This window comes from Buteo buteo, chromosome 13 (assembly GCF_964188355.1).
Source record: "Buteo buteo chromosome 13, bButBut1.hap1.1, whole genome shotgun sequence".
Taxonomy (NCBI): Eukaryota; Metazoa; Chordata; class Aves; order Accipitriformes; family Accipitridae; genus Buteo; species Buteo buteo.
In genome coordinates, this window is record NC_134183.1 from 1,332,602 (window position 1) to 1,351,395 (window position 18,794).

An 18,794-nucleotide genomic window follows, 5' to 3' on the forward strand; every position below is an offset into this window, starting at 1 on the left:
GTGGGGCTGGTACTGAAGCAGCAGCTATAGCTAAGACCAGGAAGGGGAGCCAAGTGATGATTTCTTCTAAAACAAGGCTATCCAGGGTAACTGACACGGGAAGAAAACAAAACAAAAAAATGGACTAAACGTTTTGTTATGGTTTGGTTGGTCACTTGGGTGTTTTTCCCTTGTAATGCTTTTAGTTTTAATATTAGAGAGGACATACTATATTATAATATTGATCAGGGACCCTGAATAGCATATTCTCATGTTTTAATAATGTATTTCAGTTGGACAGTGACTAATTTGAGTAGCAGAAGTCCACTGATATCCATTTCCATGCTCTGTAAAGAAGAATGGGCTCTGGAAATAATAATAAAAATAGTAACATAAAGTCTAAGTACTGTTCTGTTTAAAAAAAAATTTAATCAGTCATGCCTTGCTTAAAATAGTCCATGTTAAAGAGCAGATAACAAAGGTTTGTTGAAACCCTTCAAAAGTTATAGTAGTGGTAAAATTTCAACACAAGTGAAAATTGATTTTGTTTCTAAGCAAGCATTTTATTGTCTGTCTTTGCAGATGAAGACTGTTAGTGTTGCCTTAGTTTTGTGCCTAAATGTCGGTGTGGACCCTCCTGATGTAGTGAAAACTACTCCCTGTGCCCGTCTGGAGTGTTGGATCGGTAAGTCTTGAGAACTTCCAAGCTCCAGCTAACTCTATTAGTTTTATAAATACTGAGTTATAGTATATATAGTAATCTTGAAGTTGTGTGTTTCCTGGACTTAAAACTACAGTGAACAAAAGGAAATCTGGCATCTGATTTCACTTTGTCTATATGAGTTAATTAAGAGTCCAGCAGTAACTGCTGCTATAGGTCATCTTTCCTGCTTTATTCTAAAATGAGATAGCATAGAGAAAAAAAGCTGTTAATTAGCTACTTAGCTTTCTTTTCATTGTTGTAGATTTATAAATATCTAAGGAAATCTCTGAGTAGTTACATCTTTAAAGTACTGTGATCTGCAAAGGTTTAAAATTACCCTACCTCATACAATACAGAAATAAGTTTCTATAAAATGCATGGACTTTACTGCATGTTGAGGTGACTGCTCTGGGGCTATTTTAATTGGGATCATGAATTCAGAAGACCTGGAATTATTCCCAAGGATGTCTTGCTTGCCATTCCAACACCTGGGCTTGCTACTTTGGTGCAGTATTGGACTAAATTCCTAGGTTTTTGTTGATAAATTGAAAGTTCCCTTGGTTTTGGAGATCAAGTCTGATTATCAAGGTGAAACAAATCTGAAGTAATATTAGGAGGAAATACCTTGTATAAGAAAGCTTTCTAAGAGAGATTTGTTTTTCATCTAGGAGTTGAAAATGTTCAGTCTTCAGCAAGTAACATGCAGAGCGCTATAATCCTAAACTCTGGGGCTTATGATAGGCTGCAGAAGCAAATTAATCATTGCACAAACTGAATTTCTTTAAAAACTTTCAGAACATCTCGTGTCTAACCTTGCCTTACCTGCTTTATGAATCATAGCATCTCATTTTTTTTAACCTAAAAATGCTGATGACTTTAAAGCAGTTAAAAAGCCGTGAGCATGCACTAACAAATACATCTATTCAGTGGAGAGAACAGCTCTGATTTCTCATTGATGCACGAGTACAGAGCAAAGAGAATGAGGAGCGTTGCAGAGTCATTAAAGTTATTAGTGACTATCATCAACAAAGAATTTTGAATGCAGTTTTTTAATTAAATTTTTAGTGTGTATATATACACAAGTACTCATTTCAATTTCTAGCCAACTTTAAATATCTGAAAAAGGTAATTGCAAAAATATCTGCTGTTTTTTTTTGTTCTATACAACAGTCTCAAGAGAAGCTAATGGAGTGTATTGTGGAAACATAATGTCTTTGCCAGATGTGCAAGGAAGTGTGGAAATCATTTTGGTGCAATTGCTGCTATTTACAACTGAGCTGAGATCACCAGCTTGTGAACTCTGGTGACAAATGGCCATTGCAGTCTCAGACAAAAGCTGCTTGCCGTTCTCGCTGTACCTTCCAGATGCACCCTTAGAACATCTGAAGTGTTTTGTTTTTCTCCAGAATTAAGCCTTAGCTGACATCGGTGCTACAGTGTCAACCTGGCACGGTTGAAGGCACAGAGAGCTTCATGCCGTGATGATACCGACGGTATCTTGGCCTACATATCTGCAGGCGTTCGCTAGCCTTACGTATGCACTCAACAAGGGAGGCTGAAAGCTCACGTAATGACTGTGGTGGCATGAGCTATATTTAGAAAAATAATTAATTTCCATTGTTTGGCTCTTGGAATGGCACCAGTGTACTTTGTTTTTGTATAAAGGGTATTGTTAATAATGCTAATTGCTCTGAAGGCACTCCAGAGTCCACAAACTACATTCCTCTGCTGTGAAAGTGTGTGTGAAGTATTTTTAATTTCTTTTTCTGAACTTTAGTTTGGTCCTTTTGAAGGACTCGAAATTCTGGTGTGTTTATGCTATTTTTTTGTTTCCTTTTTTTTAATTTGAGCAGTAGCTAATGGCATATTAACTAACAGAAGATGTTACAAGGCAGTGTGAATACTTTTGGGGGAGTACTGTTCAAAATCTCAAGAGTATCAGCTCACCTTAAATAGCAACGGGACTGTTGCAGTTCAGAGCAACAAAGACTGCTAATATATATATATATATATTTCTAAAAGGTATGTCAGTGAGTGCTGCAACAGCAGGGTCTGTAGTGGGGAGCGGGTGCTCATTCTGTCCTGGAGACGGCTCTGGTGAGGCTTCTGGAACAACAGCTGTAGCTCAGCCAAAGGCAGTAGACAGGCTTCTTGAAATCTGAGCAGACAATTTACTACTGTTCGTGTTTGTTTTGAAAAAAGGTAAATGGTATACTCACATTACCTTAAATCTTTCTACAAAAGTATACTAAAATTTAAATAGGATCCTAGCTTTTATTCATTTAAGGAAAATTAAGTCATAAAATCCTGCTTTCATCCTACTTTATTATATTTTGTTTCTAAAAGTACAAGGTAGAATATTTGTAAAGATTTAAAAAAAAATAACTTCATTGTTTTGGTTAAATGCTTCTAAAATAATTTATATTAAATTGCAAAATATTAGCTTCTAGGTTTTTTTGAAACTTATTAATAGTGTCAATTATATGGCCATGTTTTTTGAATAAAGCACATAAGCTGAAATTGTATTGGTGTGTATGGATGGTGGCAATTATCTAGTGATGAAATTAACTTAAAAATTACAAATGGCATATAATCTCTGAAGCAGTAAGCAATGGAAGTAAATGAAGCGGGATTTTGCATTCATCAAGAAAAAATGTTTATCATCAAATATTTCACCAATTTCAATTTTTGTCATTATTTACTATAGAAACCTTTTTTCAATATTAAAAGAAACAAATGTAATGCCTCTCCTGTCTTTCAAAATAAAATTGCATTTATTACCTTAGTGAGAGAAATCTTCCAGATTTGATAGTCTTTAATGGTATTTAATTTGTACTTGAGTGAAGAATTTGGGGATAATTTTTGGATATTGTACCCAAGTAAATTCCATGAAGAATGTAATGTTTATGAATTTGACATTGAATGCATGAAAGGAACCTGCATTAAAATATCATTAAATGATCTTTCTTGCAAGCAGAACACTGGAGAGGGAAAGTGTGGAAAGCTTTTGGCTTCTTTCTTCTGCAAAGGGGGGTGGTGTTTATGCTTTGATGTAGACTTTGATCTCCCGGGTTGTAGATCTGGATTTTACAGAAACATAGTGTGGAGTAGCTAAAGGGTTAAATGCACATAGAATTGGAAATAATTTCTGCCTCTTGTCAAGCTGAGTGATTCAGTTGTGGTCAAAAATACTCATTTGTATTATATTTCCTAGATCCTCTGTCAATGGGTCCTCAAAAAGCTCTGGAAACAATTGGTGCAAATTTACAGAAGCAGTATGAAAACTGGCAGCCAAGAGTAAGTATTCCTTGGGCTTCCCCTCTGCAGCTATAGATATGATACTCCTTTGTGATAATATTCAACGGCTGAAAGCTAAGATGCGTGTCTGTTACGTGGCGAGGTGCTCTTGCAGCATTTGTTGCCTCCTTCATCCGTCAGTGTGAATAAATTCTTGCAGGCTGTCAAACTTGATAGCTTTCTAGCTGATGCCCCTCTTGGCTAGCACTGTCTTTGATTATGTCTGGGGTATTTGTTTAAAGTACTAAGTCCTACTGTGATTTTTTTAAATTAGGTTCCGCTGACTTTATTGTATTTTTGAGATGTTCTGAAGTTTTTCATTCTGAGTTTATAGTTTCTTCTGTTATAAAAATGTGTTTGGCCTTGGGTACTTCAAAACTATGTCCCAGCACTCATCAGTACTGTTTTTATCTTTTGGAACAAATGAATGCTGTACAGTTAGTAGCTGAGGAAGGCTTTTGGCTTTGTTGTAAAATATGATTTCAGAGCTTTGGTAACTGCAAATTCTAACTGAAGTATAATGTGTGTATACATTTTTGAAAATGAATGTTTTGAATGGTAGTAACACAAAGCAGGAGTTAAAGAAACATGCAAGCAACTGACTATTTATTTCCTGTTTTGTAACATCTCACTCTTTCACCATTGGGGAAGTGTTTTGCTGGATATTTCAATGTCCATAGTTTCATGTGTCTCAGTAAATAAACTACACAAAGATCTAAAGAATGAAATTTGAAGTCTGCAGAGTTTTCCAAATAGATACAAAACCCAAACTGTAGAATTGTCTTCACTGTTAATATTCCCTGGTATGTTCATGTCCTTATCTGTATGCTTGAGGCAGTTGGGGTCAAAATATTCCTCTTCAAAGTACGTGGACTATTGACTATTAAATCGTAAATTTATCATTATAAGTGTGTAATGTGTAACCCAAACAGAAGTAGTAACTTCACTGAATGAACCTGCCTGTAGATTTGCTTTAACTTTTTTTTTCTTGTGATGTGGCATGCATGCTAACGTGGCCTTCAGTTTTTAGGAAGGCATTATTTCTTGTCTTCCTTTTAGATTGTCTTCAGTAATAATAATTACGTGCACTTTTGTCAGCACCAGGATTATATTTTCTATTTCTAACATTGCTCACTACCTTATTTAATGTATAAATAATCTACTGAATGTCTCTGTAATGTCTGTTAGTATATAGTTTAAGAGTACGGTCTGCAATTGGAAAAGTTACTGGTACTTCCCTGTCCTCTGTAGCGGACGACTGGTTGAGAAGGCCTTTGAGTTAGCAGTGCCCTTAAGTACTTTTAATTAGTCCTTCTATTTAAACTGTGATGGGTTACATTCATTTACTAGTTTCTTTATAGAATCAATAAAGATAGATTGCCACTGCTGATACTTTGGGTCTGGAACCTAGAAGCTCTGAACATCCCTGTTCCTACAGGGAGATAGAGAACTTGGGTTTTTATTTTTTTCCCGCTCCCCCCCCAATTCTTCCATTCATTCATGAAGGACTGATACCTTCAGATAAAGGACAAGTGGCTTTGAGATTATCTTTGCAGTAGTAAATACAAACTTTTCTTTTGCCAGACACTGCTGAGAATATTTTTCACTGAAAAAAGGGTTGTTGGCACGTGTGTTGTTAGAGGCTGTTGGTGAAGTAGTTTGTTGTATGCGTTCCAAGTTCCTCTTCTACTTTCTAATTCAAACTTGATGGAAATAATTTTATATTCAGAGCAATTTGAATGTAAATACAGTTTGTACCCGTTCTTTACTTCTTGCCTTTGTGCGATACTTCCCTGCTCCCTTATTCAGGGTTGACTGACTAGAAGTGAGTTTATCATTCAGTAAAAGCTGAATGTATTACCTGAAGGAGACTTATTGGTTTTAGTGGTGAAATGTTTACATTATTAAATCTGTGGATAAGCATCTGTGGGTATGCTTTTTTCTGAAGTGTTTTGTAAGTATATTTATATAAGAAGGACTTGTCTTGAAGCATATATGGTATATATTTAAGACAAGAGAATTTACTCTTGCGTTTTTCCTCTAGGTACATTGACAATTTTTTAAAATCTCTCTCTAGCAGCCGAAGAATTTGGCAGAAAACTCAGATAGTGTCTGAAATCAAATAGAAGAGTAAAACATCTTGATGCAAAGGTGAAAACAAACCTTTTTCTCTGTCGTTTAATAATAGAGTCCATATTACTGGGGAATGAGGGACAGGCATCTAGAAGCAGCAGGTACCCTGTGTGGGCCGACCTCACGCTGCCTTGTAGAGTTTGCACAAAACATGAGGCAATTACTGAGCTCAGATGTTTGTGTGCAAGGTGCCTGGTTCTGAACAGTAAATCACAGCCCTTTGAAACATTGCAAAGCTGTACACGTACCGTTTTATTGCACTCTACAGGGCTCTTGAGTTTTCTGCAGTAATAAAGAGAAGTTGATGTGCCATCTGCAATAAAACAATAGGAACATTATTGAATTTCCTAGACCTTTCATATAAATACTAATACATCTAGTTTTGTCTATTTCTCAGTGTTTTGGAATTGTTGAAGAATTGATGGAAGGAAGATGATTTGGGGAAAACTAGGCAGTCTGAAAAAAAGACCAAGTCATTAAAATCTTCTGAAATAGCCAATATTACTGGGCTGTCACTGTCAATCCTTACACTAGGAAATGCCTGTCGTCAATATCTTACTGTGAATGCACAAATGGTGCTAACTACTGGTAAATGGATCATGTCAGTAATAAACGCTGAGTGGGAAGTCCTGTGGCATCACTACTAGTGCAGTGCTTGTCTGCTTATAATTTGTAGGATGTTGTTCAAATACACGCCTGTTTTTGTTAAATACAAATAACTTATATGAAAAAGTCTTAAAAGGGGTAAGCATGAAAATTCTTTGTTTCTGGAAGCTCCCAGGCTGCACAGCTGATGCATATTTCCTTCCAGGTCTTATTGAGCCCCTTTCTAAATAATTTAACAGCTTGCCCTTGCTTGAAGTATTTCTTCTGATTAAATTTAAGACTTTGCTTTATTGTTGTGTAGCTACATAAATTTGTGTGCTGCGGGAGTAAAAAACGCTTCAGCTGTTGTTTCATCTGCAAAATACTGCAGTTAAACAATATTCAGTCATTTCATTGGAGTTCTCAAATGAAAATTTTATTGGGGGAAGAGAGTAGGAGATGACAAAGCTGTAGGCTTTATCTGTCTTTATAAAGAATTTTCTGAACAAGTGAGAGTTTTTGCAATTCAGTGCAAAGGTAATTTAGGTGGTAGTGAAAAGTGGAAAGAAAAAAAAGAGCTCTTCTCTAATACTACCTTGGGTCATGGGTTTTGAGTTTCACTGGGCATGGAAGGGGTTAAACCTGAGGGTAATCTGGAAAGCAGGCTCAATTACAGGGGATAAAAGGGGTTGCTTAAGCAGCTGAGAATGAAAGGAGAAAAAGGTAGTGAAAGTTAAGAGCACAGGACCCCATAGTGCCCAGCCTGATTGGAGGGGAAAAACCTTCCCTGGGACTGCTCTTCTGGTGTTTGGGGGAATCTGCGGACTGATGGATTAGCGAATGGCTGGTGGAGCTGAGCAAAACTGGGGTTTGCCGGTTACAGGGCCTAGATTAAAGAGTTTGGCAGGCAGTGTCAGCATAACACCATGAGAAGGGAGAGCCTTTAGCTGAGACAGCACATTATATCACTTTAATTGCCCAGAATAAAATACTTTAAAATTCTATTGGAGATTCTTTGCATGGTCTGTATTTAAAATATTTAGATAAGAAATTGATCACATTGAAATGGTATTTCTCTGCTTCTGATCTTCATTTATTACCCTTTGCAGAATACTGCCTGTGTTAGGTGCAACATTGTAGTAAGTGACCAGTGAGAGCACTCCTTGGCTTGTGCTGGCAGTAAGTAGCAAATATCTTCCCTGTTGTTTGGATGCAAATTTAGTTTTCTTGGTAGTGTTGCATGTTATGCCATTCAAAAGGCAGGAACTTTCCTTAGTTTAAAAGTCAAGAGACTTTGTTTGAAAATAGGAGTAATAGACTGTGAATTCTGAGTGCTGCTGCAGTGAGATGGTTTATAGAGATGCAGTAGCTAGTGAGGATTTTTATGAGCAGAAACTTAAGTCCCAGTTTACATCCATTTATCAGCAGAGCCTGGGACTTGGGTTCTTTGCTGTAACATTCTGCAGAGTGGAGCAGAGGGGTTAGTGGAGAGGATGAAGGTGTTATTCAGCTTTCTACTGCTTCTCTGTTCAGCACGCTGTTCCTTTTCTTGTGGACTGGTTTGAGAGAGTGTCTTTTTCTGCATCCTCTTGGCTGGAGTTCTCTGAACTGAGCTACAGTACTTTGGTATAAAAAGTGCCAGTTACCCTGTGTAAAATGATCATTGTGTGCAGTATTGCACAGAATGCTATGAGAAGAGGTTGATCTGTGATTGCTGGCTTTGTTCTTAGAAGGATGCCAGACTTTTTTTCCTCCCCTTTCTCGTAATGGACATCTCATTACTTGGCATCTAGCCTTCCCTAGACAATAAAGTTTCCTTTGTTTCCATTACTGTGTATATGCCTTTGAGAATATGGCTGTGTAGCCAAAGGCAGAACTGTAGGTTGAATGATGCACAGTTTACATAATTCAGGATCTGGTATAAGGTAGTCTGGAGCATATGTTTATTAAATTTGCATGAAATTATAGATTTTTTTTTTCTTCTTTTTATTGGCTATGGCTTTTGACCAGTTTCTTTAACTCTAAACTGACCAGAAAATTCACAGGACTTTTCTTCCTTTCTCTCATCTTGCTCAATAATTGTGCTGCTTCTGTTGTGATTTCTACTAGTCCAAATGAATCCCAATGGCACTCCTACACCGGTGCTTTTTGCAGTACTGTTCTTTATTCTCTAACAGAAACTTTCCCGCCAGTAGAAGGTCAAAAACTGCGGAGTGACTGCAGCAATCTTTTATTGAAGTAGGCCTAAGGGAACTGAGAAACATGGTACTAATCCCAGATAGGCATGCCTATTCCTTTTATGTGTGGCGTTAATAGAAATAGTTAGTTAGTTAGTTGAACTATAACTACCTCTTTCTTAGTAGAGGTGAGGTTAAGAAAGCTGTCTCAGAGACACTTAGATTCCTCTACTGCTCACGAAGTGCATTTGTAACACTGGAGGAGCAGGACCTTGTCCCAGTGAAAATTAATGTTTTAAGGTTTTTAAAATCTTCCTCCTTTTCCTGAGAGTTTGTGCCATGCGGTGGTTTTTGCACAGCTAGCTGTGAGACCACTGAAAAACAGATGTTTGGGACTCCCTTGAGTGTGGTTTGGTAAGGATTCCCTTTTTTCCTTTTTTTAATTTTAATTGTACTCTTGCAGCGCACAGGAGCCCTGGTTGTGGAGGAGGGTTCGGCTGAGCCAGGTGTACAGATGACATGGAAACTGCTGCTGCATGGCTTGCAGTCTGAAATAAGACTGATGCAAACAAATGGGAGAGTACAAAGAGGTGGTAAAACAATAGCAGTCAATGTGATAGGGTCTTAGCATAACAGAAGCCTGACTCTAAACGTGCTGGTAAATGTTACAGCATGGTACAATATAGAAATAAGAGGCAAGTGGTTGTAGGGGAGTTTTGAAAATGCAGTCACCAGGTGGAAGAGAATATACTGAGAGCAATAGGTTTGGAACAGACCAGAGTATAGGGTTGTCGGTAAATTCAGTTTGCATGTGTGATTACTGAAAGAAATAAGGTTTGGAAGGTGAAAAGAAGAGGAGTAATAGTAGAGCTGGAGAAGAGGATATCTAGAGAGTAATTACAAGCAGTGTGTTCTTCGAGCTGAAGCAATATGTAATTGGTGTGCTCACTGGGTCCGTCAAAGAACCTTGACAGCCTTGCTGCCAAGCAAAGCCAAGAACTGGAGTGGAACTGTTACCCTTTAAGCTGGACTGAAAATAAAACTTTAGTTACGTTACACAAGAGTTGAGGACCATGAATGGGTTAGAATAAAAGGAAAGTTGCGTCCTCTGCTATATTTAAGGTGGACTTTGGTCTGGTATCTTATTTTGATGTGTACGGAGGTTTCAGGGAAGGGGGAAAATTGCTCCGGAGACCCTTGTAGCAATTTGAATATTTGCTGTTCATTGAAGCCAGTTGCAGGGGTACAATGTTCAAGTGTCAGTTTCTTTAAACAGGCCATCTTGCCACTGAAGGGAGTGGGCATTGGGTCCTGGTCTTCGAGAGATTTGGTAGCGAGCCAGCGAAGGTACAGAGGTGCGAAACACTCTGAGCTATTCTGAGATCCTACAAAACTGTTTTAGTTGGATCTTGCTTTTATATAGACCTTTACTTCAAGTAGAAAGTCAATTCTTCTATGGAATTTGGGATTTTTTTACATCCTCTGATAAGTAACTTAATGGTGTGTGAGAGGTTTGTACCTCTCTGTAAGATTTAACCACAGCAAGGTCTGTAATTTGTCATTAGTGCAACATCTATTTCCCCCACTCCCCCTCCTGTCCCTTCAGGCCAGTAGCTCTAGGGCTTTTGTACTTCCCTTGCCATAACCAACACCAGCAACGCTGAAGAGCTTTAAACGTTACATCCCAAAGAATTTTCTTCCCCTTACACCCACTTGCCTAAATAAAACAAAGTCAATTACAGTATTGATTTTTCTAATTCAAGTGCTACATTGTTGTCTCCACTTCCTCCTTTTTTGCTAAGACAGTCATCTGCACTATTTTGATTATCTAATGGGATTAGTTGTATTTCATTATAGCTCCACCTGAATGGACATCCCCGGAGTGAAGGAGAACTATGAGCTATGAAGGGTGATGAAAATCCCAGTTAGGGGAAGGAGTGGAGAAATCTAGAAGGCAAGATTAAATAAACTTTTAGAAAGCCTTTGGGAAGGGTGGCTTGAAAGCAAATATTGGTATTTGCCTGCATCTGTAGCATCCCTAGTCATTGAGGATGCTGTGTTAATGATGGTGTGGACACTGTCACACAGCAGTTTTGCTTCTGTTCCTTATGCAGTTCTCTTTTTGATGCTCCATTACTTACATTAGTGTCACTTATTAAGAGACAGGCAGTAACATATCTGAACTCATTAGTCTGGCAGATATAGGCATGTTTTAGGTCTTTCCAGCCCATTTAATTTACGTGGTTGTACCCATTTTTTCACTCAGTTCAAAGAGGTGACATAGTCAAGGAGGAGTGACTGCAGCAATCTTTTATTGAAGTAGGCCTAAGGGAACTGAGAAACATGGTACTAATCCCAGATAGGCATGCCTGTTCCTTTTATGTGTGGCATTAATAGAAATAGTTAGTTAGTTAGTTAATTGAACTATAGCTATATATTATCTTTTTCCCTGGGGTGTTGGTGCCAGGTTGAGACTCCCAGCAGTGTTTCTGTGTCCCATTGTGCTTAACTATGCAGGTTTTTAAATAAAAGGTTTTCCTATTTTTTTTCTAATCCGATATCATATGTTGTGTGATGCCTCTTGCAGCTCGCATCCACCAGTGAGTGATGGTCTCTGAGGAGACATCTCATACAATACGGGTAGATTATATTTTTTGTGGGAAGCCTTCAAGGAAACAGTGATGCTTTTCTGATCAAACGAGGCTGCTTCTTTCTCTTTTCTAGTCTGCTTCCCAACAGTTTTCTCTTAATTTAAAAGGAAGTACAGCCAAGATACTTGAAACAGATAATTTAAAGCCTCTACCTTTTTGTGCATGTTTTCTGTTGTTGATGCTGTTGTTTCCCTCATTAGATATCTCTGGGCTTTGATACAGTTTCTGAGGTTTCATTCCTTACATTGCTTCCTTCTGCCTAATTAATTGGTAAGTTGCCTGCTGCACATCAAAGGTTGAGCATTTCCTAAAGAGTAACTAGTTAAGCATGAAAACTAATTGAACACATGACCTAATTATTGGTGTCTCTGTGAGTCATACTTTTCCTTTATTTCTGTAGGGTTTTTGTTTTAAAACAACAGCAAATACTAATTGCTCCTGCAAGAAGAAATACTGTAGAATTCCAAAGGGGAAAATGTAAAATGGAAAAACTTGTACTTGGTCTCTCCCTACTCTGCAGATATAAGAACATGTAACAAAAAAATGAAGAGGGAAAAAAAAAAAAAGACATTGTGACCTTGTTTAACAAAACCAGGTTTTTCCTAAGAGGACTATGGTTGTTGTTTTTTATTTCCCAACAGCCTTTTGAATCTGGCAGCTATTTCAGGCTCTGCAAAATTTTGCTGTATCAATCTTTTGCTGTCTTGTTAAAGATCAACTATCTTCAGCATAAACCAGTGGTTTTTTCCACAAAAAAAAAAAAAAGTCTGTCGTAGAAGAGGGGTCAACAAGCATAGTTGCCAAAACCAGTTATTCACATTCTCATTTTATCTGAAAAATTGTTGTGGTACCATTCAGAGTTTGACCGTTGGCCACGTGCTATTTTCGCAAAATATCCCTCTAGAAGAACTGGTAGTTTAGCCAGAAAAGCACAGATTTTAAGTATGGTAAATGATGAAAGCCACTTTCTTATGTCTTGTGAATATGGAGAAAATGAGGGCAAATTAAGCAGTATCTGACTTGTAGTATTCCTTTTGGTAGTTCTCCGAGTGGTCTGCAACCCAACCATCCACTCATCCACAGCGTAGCTTGGCAGGGGACAACACAAGACCAGGGTCTCAGTTTAAACCATCAACAAAGATGCATTGTGTTGAAGCTACTCCTTTGTGCTGAAAAATCGAACTGGGCCACCTATTTTCTTCTGCAGTTGGGGTGCTAAGCATCAGGAGGAAGTCACAATGAACTACTGTGGAGATTTTAGCATCTTAAACCACTGCATAGGTTCCCTGGAGTTTTGTAGCCTGAATTGTAGCAGTGTATCTGTAGGCCCTGCTGATGTGACTGCTTTTGGATGGGAGTAGCTGTACCACCTGTACATAAAAAAAATCTCCTCTAGCAATGATAACTAAAGGATTTGGGAGTAAGCTGTACAAGTGGAAAGCTCCCTACTGCAGTTCTGGGCCTCAGTCTAGGTAGAATGCATGTTTTAATTCTTTTGATAGTGAGAAGAAAAAATCTGGTAAATCTTGAACACACTACTGAAAATAAAGTGGAAACTCGAAATTGCAGGAGTAATGTACTTAATACTGATTTCTCTGAGATTCTCGTGGAAAAATGGAGCACAAAAAGGAAAAAATGGTTACAGGCATGAACTGATGTGAAGAAGCGTGTTCAGAAGCTGTAAAGACAAGGAAGTGGCATTAAGCTGTTTTGTGAACTGAACTGTTCATGCATTGCAGATCAGCAGTGATCTGGCATTCTGGAACTAAGTCAATGAACTTGCAAAATCAGTTTAGTGGGAAAATCCTCTGGGTCTTGCCATCTTGCTGAAACCCTCGAACGCTGCAGGCAGGAGTGACCTTGAATGAAGGAGATGGGGCAAAGGGGAAAGCTGTCACTGAAGTCTAGAAAGATAAGCCTGAACCACAATGAAAAGGACATTTAACTTGTAAACAAACAAAATTTCTTCCCATTTTATTTGAAAAGTGATGCAGTAATGTGACTGTGTAGGTTAGTGTATCTCTCTGAAACGTGGCAGTCTTCAAAATCACTAAACTGCTCAAGCAGCTGCTGGATGATGATGCCTGCCTCAGTTGTGCTCTCTCTGGGAAGCAGACCTGCATTGCTGCAGGACAGAGGCTCCAGAACATCCCATCGCTATTTCTGCACATTTTAAACAACTCCCCTTGAAAATGTGAAGAGTGACCTGGTAAAATCTCCCAGATGCACATTGAGTAAGGCCTGCTTTGCAGGGAAGGTGCTAAGGGCCTAAGGCCACCAAGAACAAGATTCCTATTTTACCTACTGCCTTCCCCTCCCTTACACACTTTGTCATTTGCAGAAGCAATGGGTCCTCCTTGCCAAGGTGGAACTTCCTGAGACTGCCTCTGAAATGCTTTTCCTTTGCTTTATCACCCAGCATCTGACTCCTATTAATTTTGAAATCCTCTATTTGAATGCAATTGTTCAGTGATCATGCTTTCTCTTGCTTTGCTTTCTGTAGTATTCTGAAATTAAGATCCATTCACATGTTTTATACTGCCTGTCTGTTTTGTTTTGTATTTTGTCATCAAAATGAGGCCAGAGTTGGCAGACAAGCAAGATTTGTGTATTCTAGGGTATTTTCATATGACCATTGTACTCTTAATGTCATTTGTCCTAAGATGTGAAGAAAGAACTGATATTAGAAAGGCTTCTTGAAAGAGATAAGCAGCTCTGCCTGCTCAAATCTGATTAACGTTTTTCTGTAATTACCACCCAGCCTCTGTGTGACCTATTTAAAAATACCTTGTCTTTGTGTTCCATGGAGAGTAGTGAATCACTGGCGATTAGAGACAGGGAGGAGCCTTCTGCAGATCTACTTGCATCGACCCTGGTGCTCTTTATCTAGTAAATACCACTAGGGATCCACTGGACAAGGATTCAGTCACTGCAAACTTGGACATGCAAATGATACTGTATTAGACAACTGAAGCTTCTTTCTGAATAGACATCAGAGTTTTGTGCAAAACTTAGAGCACTAACAAAGAAAACTGTTTACATTTTTATTTATAATCCTGCTCATCTCTAAGGCAGAATGAGAAAAGTCTGAAATACTTTGGTTTTAACTCCTTTCATATGGATCTTAACAAAGCATAAACCTCTGAATGATTGTTTTTCCTTCTGACTCATTAAGCTGTTTGTTAATCTGAATATTGCTTCATTAAACAATCACTTTGCAATCAGAGGAAAACCCAAAATTGCTAAATAATTATTTAGTATTGAGAAGATTAACAAGTTCTCCTAGCATGAGTACAGGATAGCAGCTCCTCCTGTTGAGTACGATGCACTTTAACCAGAAAATAAAGACGACCAGTTTGAGGATTCACTTACGCACCAGATTGTGGTCCTGCAGCCTAAACTGGGCTCTGAGTAATATCTAAGTTTATATTTAAGAAACAAGAAGATGCAGAGCCTGAAACTTTAAAGAGCTCTTAAAATAGAGGTTATAAAGAAGGAATAGTACTAAAATGACACTGTTGCTTAGGAGTTACGTTATTTGACTAAGTAGGTTTTAAAGAGGTGTCCTGGTGTGTACTTAAAATCCTGTTAGAGCATTTTGTGATGTGATCCATCAAAGCCATCAAACTGTCATCAGTCTGAGGATGGAGATCTGGCATATGAGAAGCAGATTTAAATTCTTTTACAATTCCCTTTGTTTAAAAATAAACAATTATTTATGCAGCCATCTCAGAATGTTTATTTTATTTGAACAGATAGGGAGGGATTCTTACCATACAGGGTAGGCTGGTCAGTAGAGTTTCTATAAATCTTGGAGCAAACTTGTAGTGTGTAGCAGCTTGTAATTGCTGAGAAAAGAAACACACCTGTCTCCTGAATCTATTGTAGCAGATATTCAAGGTTAGTAGTCTTGATTTTTGTCTTCCCTGTCAACATCAGTTCTCATGAACAGACTGCTCAAAGGTATTTTTTGGAAGTATTGTTGAATACTGAATCCACACAATGAGGATTAGGTACTTTAGAATTCATTTCACATTGGACTTAAAAGCAAGGTCAAAGACTCTGCAGAGGAAAGGTAAAGTCACTACACTGCTGACTACAGTCAAGCGAATAAATGTTCCACCCTTATAGCTTAGCTCTAGTAATGCATTTTGTCCTAGACATCTAGCAAATTAAGCTGTTTAAGTCTTGGGCTGCTTGTGAATATATTAGCATGGAGGAGATTGAGATGGATCTTTAAAATGCAACCAAATATCTACAGAGGACTTGCCTAAGACTTGCAAGAGTCTTCCTTGTGGCTTAGTTTAGCATTTAAACTTAAGTATCTGTAAGTTATAATATGTCTTCACTGTAATTAATATTTTTCAAGTTAGCAATAACTAATAATTTTATCAAAAACATTTTTCATGGCCTGCATTAACCAGGTTAAGCTGTTGCTTGTAACATCAGTTTAGGACTTCCAGCATACTCCCTTGTACTTAAATATGCAGGTTTTTATTATCTTTGATTAATCCTCATGAATTTACATCAGGGTAATGTCATGTGCCCACAACCTAAGATTAAAACACCTAAAAGGTGTTTTTTAAAAAAAAAAAAAAAAGCCTGGAGTCTGTGGATATGGTTCAGAATAATTTGTATCTGCATGCGTCTAACCCAAGAGTTATTGTGGTCATATCAGCTTGGGCTTACAGGCAATTGAATTTATGATTGATTGATAGTAGGTATAAATTGAAATCACTTCTTACATTGCTGAATTGATCTCTGAAGTTATCACATAACATGCTCTTGCAACTGTTTACTTCTCTGCTACCTGCATTTTGCAGTCTGATGACCTGCTGCAGCAAAATCCTGCTCTGGCACTCATGTTTGCAAGCATAAGGAAAAGAACAGCAAAGTTGCATCAGTGCAAATGTTGTGAAATTCAGAAAACCCGCTGTGAGACTGCAGGCTTCCTGCCAAGTTCTGTGCTAGACAGAGTTTGCCAGGTACTTTAGGACAAACTTGTCATACTACTATCCTTTCCAGGCTTGACAGCAAACTGGGAGTGACTACAAGGTTATGTGCTGCCTGTAAAGGATTTCTGTCTTACTAAGATTTTGCTGCTATTTTCTTTGTTTGGGGTGGTTGTGGAAAACAGCTGCGCAAATTAGAGTACATTGCTTTTGGATAAAATGTCAGATAACCTCTAGAGAAAAGGATCCAGATTTATTACAAGACATACTTTTTATTGATGTAGTAAGAGTTATTTTAAATAAATGCTTGTAATGGGGTAGTGCAGAACATGTTGCTATATGAATTACAAAGATTGAATATATTTTTGACTGATTTTCTGAGGAAGTCAGGCTTTTAAAACTATGCAGTGTGTGGTTGCATCTTGCATCCATTGTATATCCCAGCAACCTTAACACATCACATGCTATTTTTAAAAGGGTTGACAATTCAGAATTTAAATTTGTCCTGAACATTTTGTGAAAATAGCTGGATGGAGGTAGAGGACAGACTGCGTATTGTTACTCTCCTGGTCAACTAAGGAACAGGCTGCAGTCTGAGCCCAACTCTTACCAGACATTAACAGCTATGTATGGAGAGAAAACACCATTTGCACCCCAACCTTCAGAAAGAGATTACATCTGATCAGGTGACAGAAAATCCAAAAATGAGCAGCAAAGTTGGAGAAAAATTGGCTTGATTCTACTGCTCATGAAAGAATTCTTTTCTGTGTAGATTGTTCATTTATTGTGATGTTGCACAAAAATAAAAGTGGTCTTGTACAGTTCTAAATTTGTCTATTCTTTGATGTGTTTCCAAAGGCAGTGTAAATTCAGGATCCTAAATCTTTCTTTGATGCAAGAAAAAAGATGTGTTTTAGTAAGTATTAAAATTAAATTACAGTAAATCACAGGATTGATATATTAATAACGGTTTTGAATGAACCAAAGAACAAAGTATTTTTGCTATGAATGAAATACGTAGTTTTTCACTAAAACAGCTTCAACATCAGAAGACTTGGAAGTAGGCCCACTTAGTGTCATATATAGAAAAAGAAAGAAAGTGTGGGTATAACAACATTGTGAAAAGTCCATAGTAGTGAAGTTAATTGAAAAGAAATTAGTGGGTGTAAAGCAACTAGTAGTGAAAGTTATTAGGAACAGGAACTGTTAGTGTGTTTTGGAAGAATTTGTGGAAGAAATGGCTTGGAGAGAATTGCTTGAGATGCAGACCCTCAGAGGTCTGTGCGGAAGCTCAGTCTCCAAGGAGAGGTTTATCCCCTAGATTAGTTCTAGCACTGTCCCTGCCAAGACTATAGTGAGTGAGCAAAGATGAATAATGAAGTGGTGATTAAAAACTGTCTGGGTAGGTAACTGGACTGGACCAACTGGGCTGTACTGGAGAACAGGAGCAGTAGAGCTGTCCTGGTTCTAATTCAGGACCCTGGCTGGTACCCTGGCCAACTGCAGACATGTAAAAACATTTCACATGAGGAACTAAGCGTGTATCTTGCTCACCTGATGGCTTTCTGAGCTGGAGGTGGAGTCTTAGTATTTTACTGTCCTGCATATATTGTTCTTCCAGGAGTTTATGAAAGCTGAAAAGTTTAAAATAGTTCAAAGAAGTGATTGAATGGTGGTGTCTTGTGGCAAGGACATGCTTGTCTCTACAATGTTTAGTTAAGTTGTGTGTCTCTGTTCTTTTGCTCTAAACATGTAAATGAATATTTTCATTTTAGTTTACCTAGTTCTAGTGTTGGAAGACATAAAGGCTAGCCAAGAGAAAATGAATAAAGCATAATTAGTTCTCATTTTACAGACCACTGTTACGTACAGCTTCTGTATCACTTCTCCTGGCAGATGAATCCTAGGCCATTTAATCACTCCTCATGTGAAAGCTATTGCACACCTAAAAAAAACCCCAAACCAGACCATCTTCAAGATACAGGTGTTTGCTGCATTTCTACAGTGGCATAGTGGTTTTGGGGCTGCTTTCTTGCTTTCCTGACAATTTCTAACTCTGTACTTGTTTTTATGACTGATGGTGGGCTGATGTTTATACAGAACAGCTTCTTGTACTCCCAAGATCTTGTTTCTGGGTGCTAGTATGTAATTCAAGGCTAATTGTTCTGTGTGTAAAATCAGAATGGTGTTTCTTCTTGCATAACTTTTTAGATGTGTCCGTATTGGATATCCTCTTCTGTATTGCTGCTGAAACACTCCCTATCGCAGGGTTTGCCTGCAGTAATTCTGAATAACCCTCTGTCATCAACAGACTGTC

The 18,794-nt window shown here is 38.0% G+C and overlaps 1 protein-coding gene across 5 annotated transcripts in view; it reads left to right on the forward strand.

Annotated features, from left to right (window-relative positions):
- RPTOR (regulatory associated protein of MTOR complex 1) overlaps positions 1–18,794 on the forward strand; it is a 162,745-nt gene that overhangs the window by 14,275 nt on the left and 129,676 nt on the right. For all 5 annotated transcript variants that reach the window (XM_075044165.1, XM_075044166.1, XM_075044167.1 and 2 more), the window contains exons 2-3: positions 562–664; positions 3,897–3,979. In XM_075044165.1, coding sequence (XP_074900266.1) covers positions 562–664; positions 3,897–3,979 — 186 coding nt within the window. The remainder of the gene's footprint in view (positions 1–561; positions 665–3,896; positions 3,980–18,794) is intronic.